Source organism: Neoarius graeffei, chromosome 3 (genome assembly GCF_027579695.1).
Source record: "Neoarius graeffei isolate fNeoGra1 chromosome 3, fNeoGra1.pri, whole genome shotgun sequence".
In the NCBI taxonomy this organism is placed as follows: domain Eukaryota; kingdom Metazoa; phylum Chordata; class Actinopteri; order Siluriformes; family Ariidae; genus Neoarius; species Neoarius graeffei.
The window spans coordinates 58209632-58237295 of NC_083571.1; the positions used below are offsets into that span (position 1 = coordinate 58209632).

The 27664-nt window shown below is 39.1% G+C and overlaps 1 protein-coding gene across 3 annotated transcripts in view; it reads left to right on the plus strand.

Moving 5' to 3' along the window:
* The window catches only part of nrxn2b (neurexin 2b), a 1271620-nt gene that overhangs the window by 1191527 nt on the left and 52429 nt on the right, over positions 1-27664 (plus strand). For all 3 annotated transcript variants that reach the window (XM_060917059.1, XM_060917060.1, XM_060917061.1), the window contains one exon: positions 11043-11132. In XM_060917059.1, the coding sequence (XP_060773042.1) occupies positions 11043-11132 (90 nt within the window). The remainder of the gene's footprint in view (positions 1-11042; positions 11133-27664) is intronic.

Below are 27664 nucleotides of genomic sequence, written 5' to 3' on the forward strand. Positions count from 1 at the left end.
GAAAAATCTCCAGGAATTGCATGATGCAATCATGTCAACATGGACCAGAATTGCAAAGGAATGTTTCCAACATCTTGTGGAATCCATGCCATGAAGAATTGAAGCTGTTTTGAGAGCAAAAGGAGGCCTTACCCAGACTGAGTGTAGTGTTCCTAATAAAGTATTCAGTGTGTGTGTGTGTGTGTGTGTGTGTGTGTGTGTGTAGCTGGATATATGGATGGCTATAGCTAAGCTGGGTAGCACAGAGACAGTGAGGATGGATGAATAAGACTAGCAGTGTTTTGGTAATCAGCAGAAAGATCCATGGATTAATCTGGCCAGTAGAGTGCTGCTCACACACCACTGCTTTTAATTCACTACTTTATAATACTTACCGTCTCAGGAACTCATCAACACTGGGAAAGTCATAAAGAACAGTGTGAAGCTCAGTGAGGGAGGGAGATTCTGCTCTTACTCTTTCTGGGAATGTGTGTGTTTAACATCGTCTCTGAAACTGCAACACAGTCTGCTATCTGAAATAGTGTGGCAAACAGCAATAATATTCTATTTCACACTGGTCTCAGCACCTGTTTCCTCTTAGTATCCACAGCAATAACGTGCAGCTTCTTCCATGAGCTTAGCTTTTTGAAGATTTCTTCAGAACCATGGACAGCTGCTTACCAGAGGATGCAGATGACTTGTGCTGAATTTGTTTTTTGGTCATATTATGTTAGGTTATTTAGAAGGATGCAGATTTGTATTGGTTTTTGGAAGGGTTGTTGTTTCGAATATCTGGTTAAGACTAGAAGTGTGCATCAGGCCTGGGATTCTGTGCGATGCAACACAAAAGCTGTACAAGAAGGATGGCTTTTTACTTTCCTTTGGGAATAAGCCAATGTCAAATATGAAGCATGCTGGATAAACAAAAAACACATTCATTTTCAGCATTCATTCAGTCATTCATTCTTCATAACTGTTTGGCCAGGGTTGTAGTGGTTGATATTTGGTCACTAGTTTGTTTCTATTGTCGTAAATAGAAAATTGGTTACAAAATATCAGATGCAGGTCAAACAAAGAAATATTAACTCCACAAGTGATTAAAAACACTCCCATAGACATCTCTAGCTAACAATAAGCCTTCCCATTTTAACCCTCAAACTTCAGGTTTAAATGTCAACCTTAAAGTTCAAGTTTAAATCTGAATATCCACTATTTGGCTAAAATATACAGTGGCTATAAAAAAGTATACACACCCCATTAAAATGATAGATTTTGCTGATGTAATAAAATTAAAAAATGAGACCACGATAAAAAATTTCAAAACTTTTCCCACCTTTAATGTGACCAATAACCTCATCTCATCTCATTATCTCTAGCTGGTTTATCCTGTTCTACAGGGTCGCAGGCAAGCTGGAGCCTATCCCAGCTGACTATGGGCGAAAGGCGGGGTACACCCTGGACAAGTTGCCAGGTCATCACAGGGCTGACACAGACAACCATTCACACTCACATTCGCACCTACGGTCAATTTAGAGTCACCAGTTAACCTAACCTGCATGTCTTTGGACTGTGGGGGAAACTGGAGCACCCGGAGGAAACCCACGCGGACACGGGGAAAACATGCAAACTCCGCACAGAAAGGCCCTCGCTGGCCACGGGGCTCGAACCCGGACCTTCTTGCTGTGAGGCGACAGCGCTAACCACTACACCACCGTGCCGCCCCGACCTATAACCTGTACAATTCAATTGAAAAACAAATCTGTTAGGGAGAAAAACATAAAAAAGTACAATAAGCTGGGTGCATAAGTGTGCACACCCTTAAACTAATACTTTGTTGAAGTACCTTTTGATTTAATTACAGCATTCAGTCTTTTTGGGTCGGAGTCTATCAGCCTGCCACATCTAGACTTAGCAATATTTGCCCACTCTTCCTTGCAAAAGCTCTTCAAATCTGTCAGATTGTGAGGGCATCTCTTGTGCACAGCCCTCTTCAGGTCACCCCATAGATTTTCAATTGGATTTAGGTCTGGGCTCTGGCTGGGCCATTCCAAAACTTTTTTGGGGTCATCGTCATGCTGAAAGATGAAATTCCTCTTTATCTTCAGCTTTCTAGCAGACACCTGAAGGTTTTGGGCCAAAATTGACTGGTATTTAGAATTGTTCATAAGTCCCTCCACCTTGACTAAAGCCCCTGTTCCAGCTGAAGAAAAACAACCCCAAGGCACGATGCTGCCACCACCATGCTTCACCATGGGTATGGTGTTCTTTTGGTGATGTGCAGTGTTGTTTTTGCATCAAACATACCTTTTGGAATTGTGGCCAAAAATTTCAACCTTGGTTTCATCAGACCATAACACATTTTTCCACATGCTTTTGGGCGAGTTGATGTATTTTTTTTGCAAAATTTAGCCAGGCCTGGATGTTTTTCTTTGTAAGAAAAGGCTTCCATCTTGCAACCCTACCCCATAGTCCAGACATATGGAGAATACGGGAGATTGTTGTCACATGTAGTGCACAACCAATACTTGCCATAAATTCCTGCAGCTCCTTCAGTGTTGCTGTCAGCCTCTTGGCAGCCTCCCTGACCAGTTTTCGTCTTGTCTTTTCATCAATTTTGGAGGGATATCCAGTTCTTGGTAATGTCACTGTTGTCCCATATTTTCTCCAATTCTTGATGACTGTCTTCGCTGTGCTCCATGGTATATCTAATGCCATGGGGAAAAAAAATTGTACCCTTCTCCTGACTGATCCCTTTCAGCAATGAGATCCCTTTGATGCTTTGTAAGCTCTCTGTGAACCCTGGCTTTTGCTGGAGGATGCAACTGAGTAAATGTCTGAACTTTATTTGGGGTTAATCAGAGTCATTTTAATTGATGGCAGGTGTGAACCCAAAAAGACTGAACACTGTAATTAAATCAAAAGGTGCTTCAACAAAGTATTAGTTTAAGGGTGTGCACACTTATGCAACCAGCTTATTGTAGGGGTTTGTTTGTTTGTTTGTTTGTTTGTTTGTTTTATTTATTATGTTTTTCTCCGGGCGGCACGGTGGTGTAGTGGTTAGCGCTGTCGCCTCACAGCAAGAAGGTCCTGGGTTCGAGCCCCGGGGCCGGCGAGGGCCTTTCTGTGTGGAGTTTGCATGTTCTCCCCGTGTCCGCATGGGTTTCCTCCGGGTGCTCCGGTTTCCCCCACAGTCCAAAGACATGCAGGTTAGGTTAACTGATGACTCTAAATTGACCGTAGGTGTGAATGTGAGTGTGAATGGTTGTCTGTCTATGTGTCAGCCCTGTGATGACCTGGCGACTTGTCCAGGGTGTACCCCGCCTTTCGCCCGTAGTCAGCTGGGATAGGCTCCAGCTTGCCTGCGACCCTGTAGAAGGATAAAGCAGCTAGAGATAATGAGAATGTTTTTCTCCAAAACAGATTTATTTTTCAACTGAATTGTACAGGTTATAGGTCACATTAAAGCTCGGAAACATTTTGAAATTATTTATCATGATCTCATTTTTTTATATAAAAAAAAACCTATCATTTTAACAGGGTATGTACACTTTTTATATCCACTGTATGGACACCTGACTATCACACTATTATGAGCTTGTTGAGCATCCCATTTCAGATTTAGTCCTCTTTGCTATTATATATTGTGTTATATACTGTTATATAGCAAGCTTTCTGAAATATATTCATAAATGACTAATGCAACACAGCATTGCTGAAGAGGGTGTATTTTTGAGCATGTATAACATGAGCTCAAAGACAGATGCACTGGTCCACAGTCTGTAAATAAAACATGTACTTATGTAAAAGTATGCTTCAGAGAGCACACTGCATAACCAAATCTGAATAGAACAGCTGGCCACCAAACTATACTGAATGGAGCCTCCATGACCGTGCACCTTTTTTTTTTTTTTACAAGGTTGTAATTACCTGCTAATGAACTATTCTTACCCGGGATGATACAGACGATACAGCACTGACACATGTGGCTGCCATTCTTGGAAGTGAGCCAGGGACTCTGAGTAGTTCCTTGGAGGGGTTTTGATTAGTTCATTTGCAGTCAAGTTGCACTACCAGTTAAGGAGTCAGTGGCAATGGAGTGAGCGACTTCATTAGAGAGAGAGAGAGAGAGAGAGAGAGAGAGAGAGAGAGGGAAAGAGGGAGACAGAAGAAAAGATTGTTTCCACTAATTAAAGAACTGACAGCTTTGATTTCCCAACGTCTCCAGTTCTCACTGCCAGTGAGAGTAAAAAAGAAAGTGGGAGAGATGGATAGCGTATAATAGAGGTTAAAGGACAGTCAACACTGCAGTCATTAGAGGAAATAATGAAATAATTCTCTGTCTATATAGACACAGATCATTAAATGTTTGACGTATCATCTGAATTTGGTCCAGAAAATGGCAAAGCAAACTGAGTGTGAATTTAATTGCCGTGTTTCAACCTGGTCGGTTCTCGACAGTGAAAATGAGTGCTCAAGTTTTTGGACAAATAATGTTTGGCAATGGCTATGTATCCAGTTCAGTGCAAAATTTAGCACACCCTCAAGCCAAAATAAAGAAATAATAGAAGTTACATTTAGGTTTCACAGAAGTTCATTCATTATCACAAATCTGTTATGTTACTGTCTTAGAAATAATTTGTCCACATAATATTGGGAGCAATTTCTGTGAAGGTTATATCTATAGTGAATTATGAACACATTCATAAAATGTTATAATCCATTCATAAGGCATTAGACACATTGCCATGTATATATGAACATGAACTACACTTTAGAGCAAGCTTAATTTCTTTCATAAATTATTAAATATGAATTTTTAACCTCTTGTATTAGACATAGTGTTTGTACCAACACGAAATCTACTTATATTTTTTGTTTGTTTAAACTATTTCTTACTTTATTTGCCACTCATATAGTTAGAAGGTATTCCTATTATTACTATATTACTAAACATATAAGGCATTATGATTAGGTTATTTTGTTTATACACTCACCGGCCACTTTAATAGGAACTTGTTGTTGATCCTAAGATTCCTGTTCTTGGCTGCAGGAGTGGAACCCAATGTGTTCTTCTGCTGTTGCATGTTGAGATGCTTTTCTGCTCACCACGGTTGTAAAGAGTTATGGTATAAAGAGTATATGAGTTACTACGTCCTTTCTAGCAGCTTGAACTGATCTGGCCATTTTCCTCTGACCTTGAAAATCAATTTATTGTTCTTATGCCTTGATGATGTTAAAACTTTGACAAACATGCATTTTCACTCCAAGCTGTGTTCAATCTCCTCTGCTGTTATTTCGCTGGAGTAAAAGACATTTTTCAAGTGTGGCTAGATTCTTCATTTTAGCTTGACAAATAAGGGCGGTATTTAGTGTGGATTTAGATGTGAGCAGAGAGTATTTAATAGCAAAATTGTGTATATAGGTATGTAGAAGTTATACAAGTTATGCGCTTAAATTAAAGTGAGATGTCAGTATATATCCTATGCTCTCTTTTAAATCACTGATATGTTTATTTCCAAGAGTGCACATTGAATTTCGAAAAACACTTTTATGATGTTATTTTATTGTAAATTTAATTGCCGTGTTTCAACCTGGTCGGTTCTGGACAGTGAAAATGAGTGCTCAAGTTTTTGGATAAATAATATGTTTGGCAATGGCTATGTATCCAGTTCAGTGCAAAATTTAGCACACCCTCAAGCCAAAATAAAGAAATAATAGAACTTTCATTTAGGTTTCACAGAAGTTCATTCATTATCACAAGTATGTTATGTTACTGTCTTAGAAATAATTTGTCCATATAATCTTGGGAGCAATTTCTATGAAGGTTATATATCTATAGTATATCTCTACCCACCGGCCACTTTAGTAGGAACTTGTTCTTGATTCTAATGCCGCTTTTCCACTACCAACGCGGCTGAGTTGGGCTGAGCCGTGCCGTGCTGAGTTGGGCTGAGCCGTGCTGAGTGGGGCTGTTGGGGTTGCATTTCGACTACAACCGCGCTGAACCGTGCTGGCTGGAAGTGGATGGACACATTGGGTGGAGTTAGCGAAAGTGGGTGGACGTCACGTGATGATGTTAGGCGGCGCAAACAGTGACATCAGTGACCTTTTAAGCGGTAGTCTCATGACCCGAATAGTAAACAATAAACATGGAGTCATTAGTGTTGCTGGTCTTGGTGCTGTGGCTTGTTGTCACCAACAACGCCAACAGATACTGGCAAGAGCGTATAGATGAGGCGAGGCGCATAAGGCTTCAGAAATTCTCGTAATTCTTCCTCTTCCAGGTTTATGGTGTTTACAGATCCCAGCGTGCTCGCGGGGCGTGTGTGGGCATGTGAGGACACTCCTCCTCACCAATCAGTGCACAGGGGAGTGTCTGCTCACGCCCCTAGCCCCACTCGGCTCGGTTTGGCTCGCTTCAGCCCCACTCCAAAACGGTGCGAGTTTTGGGTGCTGAGTAGGGCTGAAGCGAGCTGAGTCGTGCTGCTCTGAGGTAGTCGAAACGCGAGCCGTGTCGGGCTGAAGTGAGCTGAAAAGGGGTAGTGGAAAAGGGCCATAAGATTCATGTTCTTGGCTGCAGAAGTGGAAACCAATGTGTTCTTCTGCCGTTGCATGCTGAGATGCTTTTCTGCTCACCACGGTTGTAATGAGTGACTGACTGTATCCTTCCTGGCAGCTCGAACCAATCTGGGCATTTTCCTCTGACCTCTCTTATCAACAAGACATTTCCACCCACAGAACTGTTGCTTACTCAATGTTTTTTGTTTGTTTGTTTTTTGCACCATTCTGTGTAAACTCTAGACACTGTTGTGTGTGAAAACCCAATTAATTTATGATGTTATTTTATTACAATGGTGCTTGAAAGTTTGTGAACCCTTTAGAATTTTCTATATTTCTGCATAAATATGACCTAAAACAACATCAGATTTTCACACAAGTCTTAAAAGTAGATAAAGAGAACCCAGTTAAACAAATTAGACAAAAATATTATACTTGGTCATTTATTTATTGAGGAAAATGATCCAGTATTACATTATCTGTGAGTGGCAAAAGTATGTGAACCTTTGCTTTCAGTATCTGGTGTGACCCCCTTGTGCAGCAATAACTGCAACTAAATGTTTCCGGTAACTGTTGATCAGTCCTGCACACCGGCTTGGAGGAATTTTAGCCCATTCCTCCGTACAGAACAGCTTCAACTCTGGGATGTTGGTGGGTTTCCTCATGTGAACTGCTCGCTTCAGGTCCTTCCACAACATTTCGATTGGATTAAGGTCAGGACTTTGACTTGGCCATTCCAAAACATTAACTTTATTCTTCTTTAACCATTCTTTGGTAGAACGACTTGTGTGCTTAGGGTCGTTGTCTTGCTGCATGACCCACCTTCTCTTGAGATTCAGTCCATGGACAGATGTCCTGACATTTTCCTTTAGAATTTGCTGGTATAATTCAGAATTCATTGCTCCATCAATGATCGCAAGCCATCCTGGCCCAGATACAGCAAAACAGGCCCAAACCATGATGCTACCACCACCACGTTTCACAGATGGGATAAGGTTCTTGTGCTGGAATGCAGGGTTTTCCTTTCTCCAAACATAATGCTTCTCATTTGTCGGTGCAATAGGCTTATCAAATCAGTCGCATGTAAAAAGGGATCAGTCTCATAAATTCATTAATCATTAATTCAAGTGTCTAATAGTTTATAGCTAAACTATTAAAACCAATGGAATAACTTAATGTTGCTATAGTTTTAATGAGTATTGTAGCTTTAATGTAATACATTTACTCTAGAGCTATAACATTCATATAACAACCAAATGGGTGAAGGCAATTAGAATACTTGTTTGGCAGATGTTGGCACTCAGTGAATGTTGTAGCAATAGACAGGACACAGTTTATTCCAAAGATACCATTTATTGAAATAGCGGATATGAATTAGCAAACTAATACTGATCAGATATAGCAACAATAGCAGCCAAGGAATAATTCAATATAAATGGTGATACAATGTATACAGGTAATAATCAGTAGTGTATATGATGATAACTAAGGCACTAATGGTGATCAGAAGTAATAAGCTATATGCAAGTTTACAGTGTAGGGCGAGTGGATGTTAAAATATGAGAGGGAAATCACATGTTTATGTGTGTGTGTGTGTGTGTGTGTGTGTGTGTGTGTGTGTGTGTGTGTGTGTGTGTGAGAGTGTGTGTAAAAGAGTGTGTGTGTGAGTATGTGAATGGAATTTGCGAGCCTTGTGCTAGGCCTCGCCTAAAGGGGGATGGGCAACAAGGAGCGCGCACGAGGGAGAGAGAGACAAACAATCTGTAGCTTAAAACTAGTCCAGCTAAACTTCTACTCAACCCTTAGCTACTCCTGAAATCCCAGTGTTGAGGAGTGTACCGGTAGTGTGACAGAGGGAGTTAAAAAGAGAGTGAGAGAGAGAGGGAATGCATGCACAATCTAACTAAATACAGATAGTAAACAAAGTAAATCAAACAACACGCAGTCTAAGACCGACTTTCATGTGAATCAATCAAATGCGTACATTTAAACCATAAATGAATTCAAATAAACAACACTCTTCACATTAACTAGCCACAACTAAGACTAACAATTGCCCAGATGCCAGCCTTACTTGAGATCGCTCTTGCTTGGCGACTGAAAGTGTGCCATCTGTTATCCGAAGACAGCGCGGAGCGCAGGTCCAGGGAGAAAACAGTTCTATTCCTTTTACTTTTACAGCTCATCAGCTGAAGATCTTAGGTGTCCCATCGGTCATCCGATGATCTGGAATGAATCTTGTTTGTAGTTCGTTGATGTTGCAAAAGGGAAAAGGGATCCAGTCGCCTTTTCTCTTTAACATGCTGCGTGGGCTGCAGTATTTTATTCACATAGTTATTATTACAACTATGCAAAGATCAAATACATTGAACTTTGGCTAAAGGTCCGATATCAATAGCTCGTTCTTTGTCCTTTGTTCTCCTGTAGCACAGATGTAACGATGTCTCTTTCACACGTGGAAACCCACCGCCAGAGAGAAGGAATTTCGATTCCGCCGCAGGTTTAAAGCACAGTCGTGACATCACTGTATTTGGTATCCGGTATCATCTCTGTATCCAATACCATTACAGGGAGTCAGAAGAATGGGCAGAGATAGAACATGGCATCGAGTACAGGGATTGGTGTGTTCAATGCTATACAGTGAAAGGGAGAAGATGGTTCATAAATGGTTACTATGGCTATGGCATGGCAATCCGTCCCTACACATTTAAACCAAATAGTTCTATTTTGGTCTCATCCGTCCACAAAACATTTTTCCAATAGCCTTCTGGCTTGTCCACATGATCTTTAGCAAACTGCAGACAAACAGCAATGTTCTTTTTGGGGAGCAGTGGCTTTCTTCTTGCAACCCTGCCATGCACACCATTGTTCTTCAGTGTTCTCCTGATGGTGGACTCATGAACATTAACATTAGCCAATGTGAGAGAGGCCTTCAGTTGCTTAGAAGTTACCCTGGGGTCCTTTGTGACCTCGCTGACTATTACACACCTTGTTCTTGGAGTGATCTTTGTTGGTCGACCACTCCTGGGGAGGGTAACAATGGTCTTGAATTTCCTCCATTTGTACACAGTCTGTCTGACTGTGGATTGGTGGAGTCCAAACTCTTTAGAGATGGTTTTGTAACCTTTTCCAGCTTGATGAGCATCAACAACGCTTTTTCTGAGGTCCTCAGAAATCTCCTTTGTTCGTGTCATGATACACTTCCACAAACGTGTTGTGAAGCTCAGACTTTGATAGATCCCTGTTCTTGAAATAAAACAGGGCACCCACTCACACCTGATTGTCATCCCATTGATGGAAAACACCTGACTCTAATTTCACCTGCAAAATAACTGCTAATCCTCAATGTTCACATACTTTTGCCACTCACAGATATGTAATATTGGATCATTTTCCTCAATAAATAAATGACCAAGCATAATATTTTTGTCTCATTTGTCTAACTTGGTTCTCTTTATCTACTGTTAGGACTTGTGTGAACATCTGATGATGTTTTAGTTCATATTTATGCAGAAATATAGAAAATTCTAAAGGGTTCACAAATTTTCAAGCACCACTGTAACTCTGAATATGGCTCTTTGTGTTAACATTTCAGCTGATTGTGGTACAATCAACTATAGCTTGCTTTATTTCATCATTGCACGTGCCATGTTCAGCATCCTAGTGGTACAGCTTTGGTCTCGATTAAGGGAGGATATGAGCATTGTAAATTATGAATGAAAGTGTGTGTGTGTGTGTGTGTGTGTGTGTGTGTGTGTGTGTGTGTGTGTGTGTGTGTGTGTGTGTGAACCAGATACTTTTATCATATCTTAAAATTTTCTTTTCACATTGTTTTTCCTTGACAGCTATATTACTTATTTAACCAGTTTTGGTGTGGTAAAACTGAATCAATAACTAAAATCAAATGTATCCTTGATGAGCATCAACAGATCTGCGATTTCATTTGGGTTAAATTATCAAAGCTCGTTAAAATGTGGTTTTTGCTCTTTTTTTCTTTTTCATTTCAGAGGACACACAAGGCAAAAAAAATCTTCCTTTTCAACAAACTATGAAAACTGTTCACCATGATATATTCACTGCATTATATACTGTGTATTATGATTGCTTTTTTTAAGTAAGCATTTTGAATGTGTTTATATTTATTAAATGAGCCTTTCCTGTAACTATGAACCAGTAAACAGTGAATTTATAAATTCTTCATAAATATATTTAACTCATTACCTCATCACTAAACTACTATTTTAAAACACATGGTAACTAAGGCTTTGTTAACTTCCTAACCAAGAACAACAACATCAAAAAAATTAACCAAAAAAAAGCATAACATCTTTGTCGCAAACACTAAAGCTGATTTTAAAGTTAATAACCTGCTAAACTCCTGTTTATTTCTAACCTTTGACCTCTAATCTTTTGACTTATGAACACTGAAATTGTAAGATGTTGAATTTTGTTTTTTTTTTTTGTTTTTTTGTTTGTTTGTTTTGTGTTCTCCAAATTCTCTAAAGGGAACTTTGATAATGAGCGCCTGGCTATTGCCAGACAAAGAATCCCATACAGACTTGGTCGGGTAGTAGACGAGTGGCTACTCGACAAAGGTAATAAACTCCATTAATCCCACTTAATGACCTAATCGTCTAATTGACTTAACCACATCTCTGAAAGAGGGGCAGACCCATCAGTGCTTGGTGTAATTCCCAGGCATTTGGCAACAAACAGACAACAGAAGGGCCAAAATGAGAGAATTAATGAACTATCCAGTTTGTTAATGTGTACTAATAATAATGACAATTAATCATCCTCTTTTAAACAAGTGCTATATGGAAAACTGTTATTTTCTTTCCATTTCTAGTTGGTCTCTAGCTATGCAATTTTGTGGCTGAATTTTGTAGATGAAAGAAAAAAATGGAATTTTTTTTTTATATTGATATGTCATTCTTCTTGGCACAAAATATTTACTGTGTCCAAAAATCATAATAAAAGTTGTCTTTTGCACATCTTGATATGGGACTGCACCTCGTCAGAGTATTAACCCTACCAATAACCCGCACATAACATCCCCCTAACCTCCCAGCAACAGCCAGCATTCAACCTTTCCACTGATTACTACTCTACATCCCAGTGTACTTGGCTGTTGTGAATTCTTCTCATTGATGTTAATGATAGAAGCTTTAAGCCAATTATGATCTTGTTCGCAGAAAAAAAAGATCCCATTTTGAACGATTGGCGAGCATCTTTAAAAGTTAAAGGGACTGAACTTTAACGATTCACCTATTCAAATTGACTCAACTTTAACCCTTTGAGTGCCAGACACCCTCCCTGCGCGTGCGCTATTGTTGGTGATGCCGTAGGTGGTTAATTTCTAAAGAAGTGTGAGCAATTTTGCCCCTTTTACCTTCCCTTTCTCTTCAAAGGCAAAAGCAGGAGCTGTATTCTGGCCAGCAATATTAGTCAGATACTAGATCCAGTATATAAAACTCAGGAGCATTAGGTTTGTCATTTTCACATAATGAGAGAAATGAAGTCTAGATTTTGAGTTAATCGTAAAGCTCGGAGCAATCTTCTTGATGCTATTAATTATTAAGCACCAATTCAGGCATGAAATTGTAAACCACATTAATTTATTTGAAATGCTGAATTAGAAATTTCGAAGATGTCACAGTGACACATTTGTTATTTTAATGGCATGATCTAATTATATTTTTACCCACAGTTGTAGTCAAGCATTACCTTTGAAAGATATCTAAATTATCTGTATGTGAAGTCTTTGAAACTCCTCTGTAATTACTCCTCCAAATGAAATATACTCAGGCAGTGAACCACATATTGCTTGGAAATCATTAGCAAGAAGGATTTGTTGTAGACACCCTGGAGATTTGGATATTTGTCTATGCCTACAGTAGGCATAAGCGTATATGACCGTTTTAATCTGTACTTTAATAGGTCAATTAGTGTCGGACATAATACTATATTAGTTCAAGATAAAGAGAAGTAGAAGTGAATGAAGAGAAGGGAATAAATAAGGAAGAGACAGGAAGTGAGAAAGGGAGGGGGCTGTTAATTTGTTTCTTTCAACTCAAAGGGTTAAAGCCATAAGCCATAGTGATAACCAGAAAGATATCCAGATGAAGAGAAACAGATTATCAAGAACAAGCAGAATTTAACCACCTAACAGCAAATCAAATCCAACCTCAGTCTAAACTCTGAGAGCTGCCAGTCCTTTCCTCCAATCACCAAACCAATCCGAAGTTTACGATTTTATTTTAGCCAACAGACAAGCTCTCAGCCATAAACCTCTTTCTAAACACACATAACCTTTGAAAAATTTGGATAAATATAATCATAACCACTTTTAACACCACTAACCACTTTTAAACTATTTTAAACCAAAATTAACTAGTCATGTACTATCGTCATGTACGTACCACCCATGCCACCCCTATCTTACCTCCGTACAGACTGCAAACTCAGAGGGTTAAAACCTGACACGGTTTGTGGAAAAGCTACGCATTTTAATAATCTGACATCTAACCATTGGATCACCTAAAGGTTTTTAAGAGATTTTTGTAAAAATGAGGTCCCTTTAACATTTATCGTGACGTGCCTACATTGATGTTTGTGATGTACTGTATGTTGAGACTCGTATCATGAATCTTATTTGACTAATTACAAACTGATAGGTTTTTTTTCTATCAAATGTGGCCAATATTTCACAATTCAATGTCAAACTGAATAGCATCTATAATTGTGCATGTATGACTCTGCATCCTGTGTATTGCCTCAAACTGATTTTTTTTTTAACTGATCTCACACTGTGTGGTCTCTCTGAAATTACAGTAATCAAATCTCCTACTTCAGCTGTCAGCTGAGCTGCATATGGGTTTCTCTTTAATGAAAGCTCTAAAGGAGACGATCCAGAGAAATCATGGTTCTACAAGAGACAAATTTTCTTCTCAAAAAACCCTGTTTTTTTCCCTCCAAGAGCTGCATTTGTTCATTCGTCCTCCTTTTGCTGTGGCTTGGATCTTTCCTGCTTCTCCATGTCTCCGATATCACTCCCGACATTCAATTAGATGAGAGAGAACATGTAGGACATGTTACAGTGAGAGAGTTATAAATCCAAAACGACAGCAGTTATAACAGCTCGATGGAGGGGAAAAAGAAGTCCTTAAACTTTGCAACAGCTCGATTCCAGTGAAACCCACTCAGTCGCAACGTTTCGTTTTCTAAAGCTGCTCTCCTCTGTTCCCTCATCCTTAGCATCCTCCCATTGCTCCATATCTCATTACATTTCTTTCTTTGATCCCTACCTCCTTCCATTTTCTTGCTGCTTCTCTTTTTAACTCTCTCTATCTCTCTAATCCTCTCCCATTTGTCTCCCACAGTCCTTACATTTCACCCCGCCTACTGTAAATGCATTATAACAGCCCTGCCTAATCAGGGTTTTCTTCATTTTGACCATTTTAGAATGTTACAGCTGGTTTGAGGAAACAATTATACCACAACTCTGTAATGAATTCTCAGATTTTATTGGTCAGAGGTGTTGGTGCCAGCTGTAATTGAAATCACAAATATATTAATGTGTTCTTTCTATTACCTTATCGTTTCTGTATGTAACATTTTATAAGGGACTTATGGTGAAGCTTCGTGAAGGGAGATGTTTGTTTAACATTTCTGGAAGGAATCTCCAGGGTTATTTAGCACAAAAGTCTTTTAGCACAAGTTCTAAAGTCTCTTAGCACAACTCTGGATTATGGTCACAATAATCAAAAAAAAAAACCTCATCTTGATATAAGAAGGTGTTTCTTATGATTGCTTAGGGACTGGAAGCCAGAATTTCTGCTGCTGTGCACGTTAAGGATCAGTTGTTGATCCCTGAAACATGGACTGAAAATCTGATTATTTGGTGTCTTTTGATATTTGTAGTTAAACCATAGTCACAGCAATTATTTAAAATGTAAATAGCTTAATAAAATAATTGAAATAGCTGTACATAGTTTTCCTTTCTTTCGATCTTTTTTCTTTTGTAAAAAAAAAGAAAGAACAAACAAAAAGCTTTCTTTAAACTCTTATCGTGTAAATTTCGCTTGACTTTTCATTCTTTATCAAATTAGCAAATAATAAATATGATATCATTTAAGCTTCGCACTTTAATAAAGACAAAACAAACCTGGAAGTTGGCTGTAGCAACGTACTGTGTCAGAGTACATGCTGTGTTAAATAATTTGGAGGGAGGATTGGTGACTAACATATGGGCTACATCAAACATGGCGGTTTCAAGATGGCGGAGTCAGGAAATACAATCGCTTGTTTTCGATCGGAATCTCGGCAACTTTCCTAAAAAAATCCATCAAACATCTTTAAACATGATCAGTAAGTATTCATAATAAAGATTAAGTGTTCTTGGATCTTGTGCTAAAGAACTTAGAGTTGTGCTTAGAGACTTTAGAACTTGTGCTAAAAGACTTTTGTGCTAAATAACCGTAAACCATCTCCAGGGTCAATGTTTTGTTATAGTCAGTAGGTTTTCCGCCATGGGAAAGTCTTCACTGTTAAAATTATTTGTTGTTTTAACTTAAAAAAGTTAAGAACTGTGCTGCCTTAATTTTTTTTTATTTACTGAAATACAAATAGAAAGTTAAATGGATTGCCTCATTGTGCAAACTTATGTGAGTTTCAGTGAACTCAAAATGTTAAGTTACTAACTAGGTTTTTTTTTTTTCAGTTAAAACAACAAATAATTTCTTATAGTGTTCAGGATCAGGGGATTTCCAGTTTTTATTTTTGCAACATAAAGAGTTTCATTTTGGTTGTTTGGTTGTTTTATTAACTTCAAAAGAGAAAAGAGAGGCTGGTGAGGGAACAGATTTTTCTAGCTATCATAATATACATGATAACAGGGACTAGCTTTGTTTCACAAGCATTCTACAACATTAAAGGTAACTATAAATGGATAATGGCATTCAGTAATTAATTAAAATTTGTAAATTGCTGTGGTATGAGAAATAAAACATTTACAGGATATGCGTTTTTCAGAAAATAATCAATTAACGCAGGATTTCAGGTGAGAACCTTAAATTTTGAGTTCATTGAAACTCATGCAGTAAGTTAAATTGCCTCATGGTGCTAACTTACTATATGAGTTTCAATGAACTCAAAATCTGAAGGCAGCCCGGTTATTAACTTTTATAGTTAAAACAACAAATCAGTTTTTACATTGTGCTCACTGGGAGAGAAATAAAGCAGCATGTCATTACAAATAAACTCAGGGAAATTGGTCTTTCTTTTTATGTTTCATCACAGTAAACAATTTACCTAGCGTTGATGAGAAGTATTAATCTACACTCTCTCCGGACTCAGCCAGAGCCCAATGGTATAGAATGAAAGCTTCATCTGAGAGGGTTATACCATTGGTTCAGAAGTTTTTCATTTTGTATGCAAAACACATTTTTCACAGTCTAACATTCCTGATTAAGCTTATGAACAGCTTTAATTATGAGAATGATTCATCTGGTGGAGCCAAAGAGGAAATATATAGCATAGGCTTACCGGTATGAGCCACTGTGTTATAAGTATGCTTTATGGTTACCTGGGCATCTAATATGTGCTTCTTTGTTAATGCAATGGAGCTATGAGGTTAATGTTGATAATATGAAATACTAGAAGGGAACTTGGTAGTTCCACCAAGCCACGTACTATCAACATCAAAGTCAAATCACTTGAACCTAGGATAATACTAAAGCTGTACACCAAATTTCATCCAAATCCGTTCACTACTGTTTGAGTTATGTTGGGAACAGGCAAGAAAATCCGGGATCCGCTTACACATTTGGATCCTGGATCTACATACCGTACATACCCAGATTTGCACCAAATTCTAATCAGTTGTTACTTGGCCAATGGTTCACTATTCCTCCAAAATCCATTCACTACTTTTTGAGTTATGTTGGGAACAGACAAACAAAAGGAGGCGAAAACATAACCTCGAGGCTCCAACAAAGTTGGCAGAGGTGAAAAGTCTATCACATCCTAGTATAACAAACCAGACTTGGTTTTTTTTCTTTGTTTATTTGTTTCAACATTAAACATGGCCCAATATTAAACTTTCTATTTTCACAGGAAGAGACCATTTAATTGACCAACCACAGATTTTTCCTATCGGCAAACGTTTTTTGCCAAACGAGCAAAGATAACTTTTAAAGTCAAAATACAGTACTGTGAATACTATGGCGCATCTATTGTTCCACAGAGCTAATTGTGTCTTTCCATTTGTTCCATGTGGAAACAAAGAAAGTGTGGCAACACAGAAATGCAAATATGCAATCAGATTGTAAGATGCTTTGTGATTCTGAAGCTCATGGCCAGATAAGTGTACAAAAGGTATCATATGCTCTGAGCTTGCTTAATTTAATACAATCCTGTTTTAATATGTAAATACATAACCAGATGTTTGTATAGCCAACTTGTCTTAGTCTTATTTATCAATATACATTTTTGTAAAATGACAGTGAGTCCATATTTGTGAATTTATGCTCAGAGTGCAACTTTAGTACAGTATATGTGGCAAAGGTAAAGAAAAGCCTTTCACTGGGTGAATCTTTGACATTTTCTCTTTTATGAGGTTCTTAAAAGTATATAATTCCTTGTTCAAATCTGGGTCTCAAAGGCAGAAAGATACTAAACTTTGATGGTGGTCCCCATTACGTTTTATGTTTGTTCATGTGTAAAGATCCAAAAGTTCATGTTTCAAGTCTGAAACAGTGTGAAAGACTGAATTGTTTTTCAATGAGATAGACTTGCATTACCTGATAGCTATTTTTCACTTCATAGCTTCAGTAAAAAGCTAAAGAAGCAAATATCCAACACCAGTGATTTGTATTAAAGGGGAAATTGTGCACCATATATTCTCAAACGGAGAGAATGTGAACAAAAATGGAGGCTGTTTCTGTTTGTGTTGTTTCATTCTCAGACTAACCCTTTATAACAATGATGCTAATTTAGATTCTAGTCACACTAAATGCTAATGAACAAACCCTCCTACTCAATTCAGTGTCGTGAAATATTGTCTCAAACTAGGGGCATGTCAGTCTGCCTACAAAACAGCTCCAGTTTACTGTTTTCTACTTGATCGCTGATGGTTTTATTTCTTTGATATCTCTCTTGTTAACATTTGGCATTGCGATCTCTCTCTCTCTCTATCTCTCTCTCTCTCTGTCTCTCTCTGTCTCTCTCTGGTGTCCAGAGATTCTCTTAGCTGATGCAATTATGCTGTTGTATTTCTGTCCCTGCTGATGAGCCATAGGGTGCAATTTGCTTGTCTATTATTGCCCTGGTAGACCAGGCACAAACAAAGCTATGATCTTGGGAAATAGTCTCTGCAGCAACACATGTCAAAGGTGTTCACACAGTCCACCCTCGCCAGTCCTTGAGTTAAACTTTAGTGCCCACTTTTTTTTCTGACTTGTTTTCTTTCCTAGCCTCCAAACCTAACTTTCTCCTGTCATAAGCAATTTTCTTCAGGCCTTTCTTTCTCAAACGGTACTGATTCACGGCACTGGAAAATCACCTACTTGTGCTGTTAGAAAAACAGCAAAAAAGAAAGTTCAGCACTTAATTACCAGTACACGCCTTGTGCTGTGGAGATAACTGCCATTCACTTCCATAATCAACTCTGGCAACCTCACCCAGCCAATGCAGGAGATGAGGAATATATAAAGAATCAAGGACTCTCTCTCTCTCGCTCTGTTGCTCTCTAATGTAGGAAAACATTTGCACATATTCCTATCTATCTGAGAAACACAGATAGCATGATCCAGTTTGTCGTGTTTCAATACTACATGCTAAGGCTTGTGTAGTCTAGTCTACTAAGACATTAATACATTCAATACTCATTGCTGAGCATGCTAGATGTTAGAACAGAGCATGCTAGCTGAAATCAGGACTCCTTCTCAGGTGGTACTCAGACCAATCGACACTACTGTAGTGATGCCATCTTCCATCGCAGGAAGACCACTCATTGAAAAATAAAGAAAGCTCTGTTGTTGGACATGAGCTTCCATGCTGTGTGCTCTCAGTTCCAGGATCAACAATGCATTTTAGGAATTGGTACATTCTAAAGATTTTTTTTTCAATGTAACCTAAGAATTAAAGCCGCATTTACCTGAGTATGGCTTTGATTATGGAAGACTGGTCGACAACTTTTTTTTTTATTTACTAGTTGACTAGTAAAAACAAATAGCCAGGTAGTACAAATACCTGATGGCATGTTTTTGACTGGATCCATTGATCAGATGATCAAGCATCTCAAACACCAACACTCCCCCAGTATACTTAAAACAAATGGAGAACACTAATGGCAGTCATGTTTAAAGTCATTTATAAACTGAACATGGGTGGGTTTCCCAAAAGCCTTTTAACAGTAAGAGCATCTTAATTAGGAGAGAGAGCGTTCATTGTACTGCTAACTTTACCGTTTAACGATTATTTTTGTGCCGCAATGTTTTTGGGACACTCAGGCCAGTTTAGCAAATGATGTATCTGGTTGTCAGCTTGTGACAAACTGTAAGTTCATTGTTTTTCTTAGTCCATATGTTCATTATTAATCTGTGATGCCTATTCTTGATTTCATAACTGTCAGTATTTGTGTGACAGTAGAACATTTCAGTATCATAAAAATGACCTTTAAGTAGCTGCCACATTTATCCCCTGTAGAGATGCATGCAACAGAGAGAGAGAGAGAGCACACGCGGAGCGTGTTGCTGAACCAACCAAGGACGAAATAAAAACTCTAAAACAAAACCCCAAAAAATACAAAAAAAGGCAACAAAATATGGAATAAAACTATTTGATGTGAAGTGAACTTTGCTGGCGTTTGAAGAGTGGTACAATTGACGCCATAGTAACAACAAAGGGTGACGCCCTATCCACTCCCAGCAAATGAAGCGGAATCACCACAGCAGGCTCCCTAAGTTGGAGCCCCCACCATTGGCTGCCGGGCATTTTCATTGTTGTTTCAGAGTGACACCCCCCGTCACCACCCAGGTCGGAACTCTCAACAGTAAGCAGGATCAATTCATCATTACTCAGGTGGGATCATTCCCTTTTACTGTTACTTTCAACTATCATGCCCACTCGAGGTTACAAAGGCCAAGTCGAAGATGACTTGGTAACAATGAAAGAAATGCTCAAGCAAAACAAGCAGTATGATGAAGATCTTTTAAAAAGACAAGAGTCAATATTCCAATCTTTCACCCAGATGCTAATGGACTCTGCTAATAAGAGGATTGATTCACTGGTAAGGGAAGTCCAAGACCTGAAAACCTCCCTTCAGTACTCCCAAGCTGAAATAGACTCATTAAAAGACACAATTCAAGACACAGTGAAGGATTCCAAAATCCAGGAAGTATCAGAGGTAGCTAGGAAAATTGATTACTTGGAAAGCCAGAGCAGATGCAACAACATAGTCATTGATGGGGTGGAAGGGGATAACATCTGAGAAACATGGGCAGACACTGAAGTGAAAGTACAGGAGATTCTCTCCAAGAACCTCAAGCTGGAGTCAAAGAACATCAAAATCGAGAGAGCTCATCAAAACGGCACTTTTAACAGAGAAAATCCGCTTCCAAGACAAGTTGTCATAAAGCTCCTCCAATTTAAAGACAAACAACTTATGCTCAATTGCGCAAGATCACATCTCAAGAACAATCTATGTCAGTGAAGACTTCTCTGAATCAGTCTGAAAAAAGCATGCCAAACTACTACCGGAGATGAAAGCAGCACGGAAATGTGGAGACTATGCCGTGCTAAACTATGACCGATTGGTTATCCGGAAAAAAACAAAACACAGATATGCCCTAGCATGATGTTTTTTAATTATATATAATGATATATGATTTCTATAGTATACATGTAGATAATGGAAACTGACACTGCTATATTTTATTCTCCAACCGCCATGACCTCTGCCACAGAGCAACCCTTCAGCCAGGCACCTGACCCAGATTACCTGAGTTCTCTTGTATTCTGCCCGTTTTATCTAAATGAAGATAATGAATCTCCTGTTTCGTATTTAGATCCCGACTCAAGCTTTTTTAACAATTAGTACGGCAATACAAAAAGTACTTCTCAATATTATTCTCGCAACTCATTTAAAAATTCAGTTCCCACTTGGAAAGATACCGCTGATTCTTTGTCTTTGTTCCACCTAAATGTATGTAGTTTATCATGTCATTTTGATGAGCTTAATAACTATCTGTACTCATTACAATACAACTTTTCAGTAATTGCTTTGAGCGAAACTTGGCTGTCAGAAGATACTGACGATAACTATAGTTTACAAGGTTATAAAAGCATTCACCATTGTAGAAAGAATAAGAATGGAGGGGGAGTTTCATTGTACATTAGAACCGGTTTAAGCTATACCGAAAAAAATGATCTTGAGTTTGAAACAGAAGGAACAAACACCCAGTGTACTTTTATTGAATTGGCAATGCCTAAACAGGAAAAAAAAAATGTAATTGTCGGTTGTCTTTATCATCCACCTAATACAGACATTCATGAATTTGATAACCAACTTTCTCTCTGTATAAGTAAAGTTAATAAGGAAAGACTCCCCTGCTACATGCTTGGTGACTACAACATAGATCTTCTAAAAAGCTTTCATTTTCCCATCGCTGAACACAAATAATTTATTCTCTTCCTCCTTCGTCCCACTTGTAAGTAAACCCACCAGGATTACGCCCATTTCTGCAACCCTAATTGTTAACATATATACTAACTCCCTAAACAATGATCACAAAATAGATATTCTTGTTAGAGACATATCTGACCACTTTCCAATATTACTGATAACTGGAATAGAACATCCAAACATGAATACAAACGAACTTACTTATCGCCAAATTAATGGAACCAAACATACAGAAATTCAATGACATGCTTTCCAAAACATTATGGAGAGACGTACTTGAGGAACCAGACACCAGTAGAGCATATGAATTATTTCACAACATGCTCACCTCTATATTCAAGAAACGTTTTCACCTCAAAACAGCAAAAACCTCACCACATGCTTGCAGTAAACCATGGCTAAGCAAGGGTTTACTCAAATCGATAAGTAGGAAAAATCAACTGTATTAAAAAATACCTAAAGTCTCCAATACTGATGAATAGAAATGTACTGTATATAAAAAAATTCCGGAACAAACTAAATCACTTATTAAGAATTGCGAAAAAAGATTATTTCCACAAAAAGTTTTCAGATGCCTCTCATAACGTAAAAAAAACCTGGAACGTTATCAATGAAGTAATGAATCATACGAAAAGTACAAGTCCAGTCCCACAAAAAGTGCAAGTTGACAATAAAATCCTCACAAATAATGATGAAATGTGTAATCAATTTAATAAGTTTTTTGTCAATATTGGTCCAAATTTAGCAAATAAAATTGACTCATCACAGAGATCTCCTAAATTACATTAAGACCTCCCACAACATCTGTTTGCCCCCAACCTCTACCGAAATAGCTGATATTGTTCTAAACCTAAAAGATTCTGCTGCCGGACACAATAATATTTGTTCCAAAATCTTAAAGATAGCCCTTCCCCAGATTCTTACCCCTCTCACTCATATCCTCACCTTGTCACTCCAAAGTGGAGAGGTCCCAAGTGGGACAAAAATCGCTAAAGTAATTCCTGTTTTTAAAACTGGTGATCCTACATCAATGAACAATTATCGACCAATTTCAGTTTTACCCAGCCTATCTAAAATTTTTGAAAGACTCATATACAATTGCCTTTTGAAATACCTAAATACTAATAATATCTTCTACAAACATCAGTATGGATTTCACAAAGAATTTTCTACCTCCCTGGCCCTTATAGAACTCATTAACAAAATACCCACAGCTACTGACAACAAAGAATTCACAATAGAAATATTTTTAGATCTTTCTGAAGCATTCGACACAGTAGACCACTCCATACTCCTCAGAAAACTATCAGCCTATGGCATACGTGATATTGCTTTAAATTGGTTCAGGAGTTATCTAAGGAACAGAAAACAAACATTGAATGAAATTAGGTCTTCCTGCAAAGAAATCCAATGTGGAGTACCACAAGGATCAATTCTAGGCCCTTTGTTGTTCTTGATTTACATCAACAATCTTGCTGAAGCCTCCTCAGTTCTTTTCTTTATTTTATTTGCCGATGACACAAATATATTCCTCTCTCACAAGGACTTCGATTCTCTGATACTATTGGCTAATCAAGAACTAGAAAAGGTTGTTACATGGTTCCAAGCAAACAATTTTCCATAAATATTAAAAAGACAAACTTCCTAATTTTCACCAGTAAAAATAAAACTTATGACAGCACAAAAGCCAAAATTGCCCTTGATAATGCCCCTCTTATGCAGGAAACCAAGGCAAAATTTCTAGGAGTAATTATCGACGATAGACTGAGCTGGAGGCCCCATATTTCCATGCTAAGTAAGAAGATTGCTAAAACTATTGGAATATTGAGAAAAATTAGATATCTCCTTGCTCAAAAGACTAAAAAATCTACCTGCTGTATTGCCCAAGTACCTATTAACTTAATCATTTACTCAGATATCATGTTTAATTAGTATATGTTTACTCTTTAACTTTACTGCTTATAAACTTATTGTTTTTAATATTGTGACATGTGTGTCTCAAGTCAAGTCAAGTTTATTTGTATAGCGCTTTAAACAATAAACATTGTCTCAAAGCAGCTTTACAGAATTTGAACAACTTAAAATATGAGCTAATTTTATCCCTACTCTATCCCCAATGAGCATGCCTGTGGCGATGGTGGCAAGGAAAAACTCCCTCAGACGACATGAGGAAGAAACCTCGAGAGGAACCAGAGTCCAAAGGGAACCCATCCTCATTTGGGCAACATCATGACTATAACATTAACAGTCCTAACATAAAGTCAGCTTCATTGATGCTATAAACCCCCCACCAATGGAAACCCGAGCGCAAAACCGTTCACAACAACTGCAGTCCCAAAGTCAGCAAGTCAACTGCAGTCCCCAGCCACAAAAGCACCACTGCAAGAGTCCAGAGCATCCTCCAGGCGCGACCCCCAACTGTCCACATGGGGCCGGCCTCCACAGGAGCGATGTGATGAGACTCCAACTAGACACAGGGCACCAGGATGGATCAGGCAGGTCCGAGGAGCAGAAGAGGTCAGCATCTCGATCCCAGGACCGACATGTAACTCAGAGGGACAGATTTTGGGGGGGTGTATACATATTGCACTGAGTACAAGCAGGGACTCCGGCAACTAACTATGACAGCATAACTAAAAGGAGAGAGCCAGTGTGTGTGTGTGTGTGTGTGTGTGTGTGTGTATATATATTTATTTATTTGGGGGGGGGGGGGGCAATTATAAGCCATTTAGGTTTCCTCCCCTCCCCCAGCATGTATTTTGTACCTTTACTTGTATTGTTTTTTTACCATGTGCAAATAAAATAAAAAAAAGAGAGAGAAACCCTCTAGTGGAGGGCTTAATTATTGCATGGAGTAGAATACACAGGGTGTTTCAAAAAATTGGATACTATTTGAGATGTAAATATCCCAGAAACTACATAGTTGAGGCAAATGAAACTGAACAGGCTTAATGTTGAGCAATATAAGATTTATTCCTCAAAAGTTGAATGAAAAATTCAAAAATTGTTCATGGATTCCATGAACGATTTCACAAATTTTCAATATTCGTGAACCCGCTCGACCGTCTCTTCCGATGCTGGTGGTCATCCAGATCCTTTTGCCCTGCACAGACAGCCTTCCTCTTTGAACTTTTTGTGCCGTGTCCAAATCTGCATTGCAGTTGGTGCATTTTTAGAGAATTCTCTCATAAATGCATGCTGCACAGTCTTGTTCGACTGTGTTCGAGTGTACTCTAACACACAAAATGCCTTTTCTTTTCCAGTGAATGACATTTCTATACCTAAAAAGATAAAAACAAAAAACATTAAATATAAAATTTTGACCTGTTTCCACACATGCTGTTAAAATTTGAGGTCAATTGAATAAGAATTGGAAAAGTTATTAGATTGTGAAATTATATCAACATTTTTTAAACACCCTGTACGTGAGGCCAACAATAGTCAAGACCACCAAGTCCTGTCCTTGGATTCTCTTTCACAAGACTGAGAAACTTTTAGAAAGGACTGATGAAAAGCTCAAATTTTCAGTGCTTGTGACCATACATTTGGGTATCTGGAGTGGCTACCAACATACAAACTCTGAAATAAGACACCCAGTCAGTTTCTTTTGGGCTGCATATTTCAGAAAACAACATCTTCCACAAGCCGTTCAGATTTGGCTCCACTTTCTATGTCACGAGTGGAGCTCATTAAAATTATGCCGCCCCGTCATCTGAGTATCTACACTCATGGCTTGCAAACTAGCTTTGGGAATGCATATTCATGAGGAATGTGCTACTTGATTGGCTGGCACAAGAAGGGGGTGGGGTGAGCAGTGGCTCATTATCATTTAAAGGAACAGGGCATTCCTCAAATCAGCCGTTTTGAAGAGGACTGTTTAGACAGGGTGAGAAGGGAGTGGTGGGGCATGTCACAGACATTTCATTAAGACCTCAGGGAACTGTGTCAACTTATAGAAAAAGGATATTGCCTCAGTCACAACCGGCCATACGTGCTCCTACGGCCAGTCTACGTGCAAAAAACGCAAGAAACGCGCGGAGGGCGCACGTGAAACGCATAGAGGGCACGCATGCAACTTGCTGATTTTCTTTGTCATGTCAAACAAACTCTACGGGCGCTTACGTTTTTTTCAGGTTGCAAGACAAACTTACGGCCAACCTGTGTCTTTCTCCACGAACAAAAAAAACGCAGCGATTTGGGAAACGCCAAAAATCGCACAGCCAAAAAATCGTACATCCGGTTGTGACCTAGGCTTATAATATGTCACCTTTACAGAAGAGCACTTTCCTTCAGTGGACCTTTCCATGTTTGGGTAAATTGGTATGAACAGCCCCTCACCTGGTGCATAATGATATCATCAGAGAACCTCCAATTTGTCACATTCATACCCAGTCATCTGGGTTAATACCTACTTAACTATGCTGGATTTCAGGAAATCCTTGCAAATAGGCTAATACATACATGTACATGCAGCTCATATTCCTGTTAGTCCCAGTGGCAGACCTGCAAGCTGTGCATTAGTCAGTGAAGCATAGCAATGCTCTGCCCACACACACACACGCACGCACACACTTCAATAGCCCACATAATTACAGGCAGCATTTTGAAGTGCTGACACGTGCCAGAGGAGAGTTTATGAATGTCTGGATGATTTTATCTATCTGTTTTCTCACTGCAAAATGACATGCCATACTATAGGAGGAAAAAAATCAAATGGAGCTAAATTTCTCAATAAAGCCCAGAGGATTGGCAGAAATGTGAAGAAATGTCATTATATATATCATCTTCCTTGTCATAAAGCCATCGGTTCAGTTATTTTGTACACATTTACCACATCACCATATCGATCGTCATCTCTGGGATTGATCATGTCCTCCCTTCGTTCTATAGCATGGCATTTCTTTCTATCATCTTGCGTGTTCTTATTCTGATATTCTGGTTTAAAAAGAATAACCTCCTCTTCATCATCTTCATCCTCCTCCTTCTCCTCCACCTCGATATCTCATTCTGAAGAACTTCACCTGTGATCAGTGAATTCATTTCCTCTCCTCTGCTTGTGTAGAGTGAGACACATGTCTCACAGTTAGAAGATCAACCCTCCTTCATCCATCACTCTGTCAGGACATGAAGACACTGTTCAGCTTGATCATGCACACACAGACATATTTCACTCCAAATTAATTTACAGTAAGCAGAGTAGTGTCCTTGGAAGTTGGGAACTGGGGGCATGCTGTGTCTCAGAATGGCTTTGAGGTTGTGAATTAAATTACAATAGACACCACGTGGGTGGGACGGTGGTGTAGTGGTTAGCGCTGTCAGCTCATGGCAAGAAGGTTCTGGGTTCAAGCCCAGTGGCCGACAGGGGACTTTCTGTGTGGAGTTTGCATGTTCTCCCCATGTCTGCGTGGGTTTCCTCTGGGTGCTCTGGTTTCCCCCACAGTCCAAAGTCATACAGGTTAGGCTAATTGGTGGTTCCAAATTGATCGTAGGTGTGAATGGTTGTTTGTATCTGTGTCGGCCCTGTGATGATCTGGCGACTTGTCCAGGGTGTACCCCGCCTCTTGCCCTTGCCTCTTGCCCATAGTCAGCTGGGATAGACTCCACCTTGCTTGCACAGGATAAGTGATTACAGATGATGGATGGATGGATAGACACCACGTGAATTATTCTACCAAAAACTCATGATAAGATGGAATGGAAAGTTAGTTCAAAGATTAGAAGAAGAAGCCTTTATTTGTCACACATACACTCAAGCACAGACTTAAAGGAACAGTCCACCGTACTTCCATAATGAAATATGCTCTTATCTGAATTGAGACGAGCTGCTCCATACCTCTCCGAGCTTTGCGCGACCTCCCAGTCAGTCAGACGCAGTCAGACGCGCTGTCACCCCTGTTAGCAATGTAGCTAGGCTCAGCATGGCCAATGGTATTTTTTGGGGCTGTAGTTAGATGCGACCAAACTCTTCCGCGTTTTTCCTGTTTACATAGGTTTATATGACCAGTGATATGAAACAAGTTCAGTTACACAAATTGAAACGTAGTGATTTTCTATGCTATGGAAAGTCCGCACTATAATGACAGGTGTACTAACACCTTCTGCGCGCTTCGGTAGTGCATTGATATCTGAGCTCCGTATCAATGCGCTGCCGAAGCGCGCAGAAGGTGTTAGTACGCCTGTCTTTATAGTGCGGACTTTCCATAGCATAGAAAATCGCTACGTTTCAATTTGTGTAACTGAACTTGTTTCATATCACTGGTCATATAAACCTATGTAAACAGGAAAAACGCGGAAGAGTTTGGTCGCATCTAACTACAGCCCCAAAAAATACCGTTGGCCATGCTGAGCCTAGCTACATTGCTAACAGGAGTGACAGCGCGTCTGACTGCATCTGACTGACTGGGAGGTCGCGCAAAGCTCGGACAGGTACGGAGCAGCTCG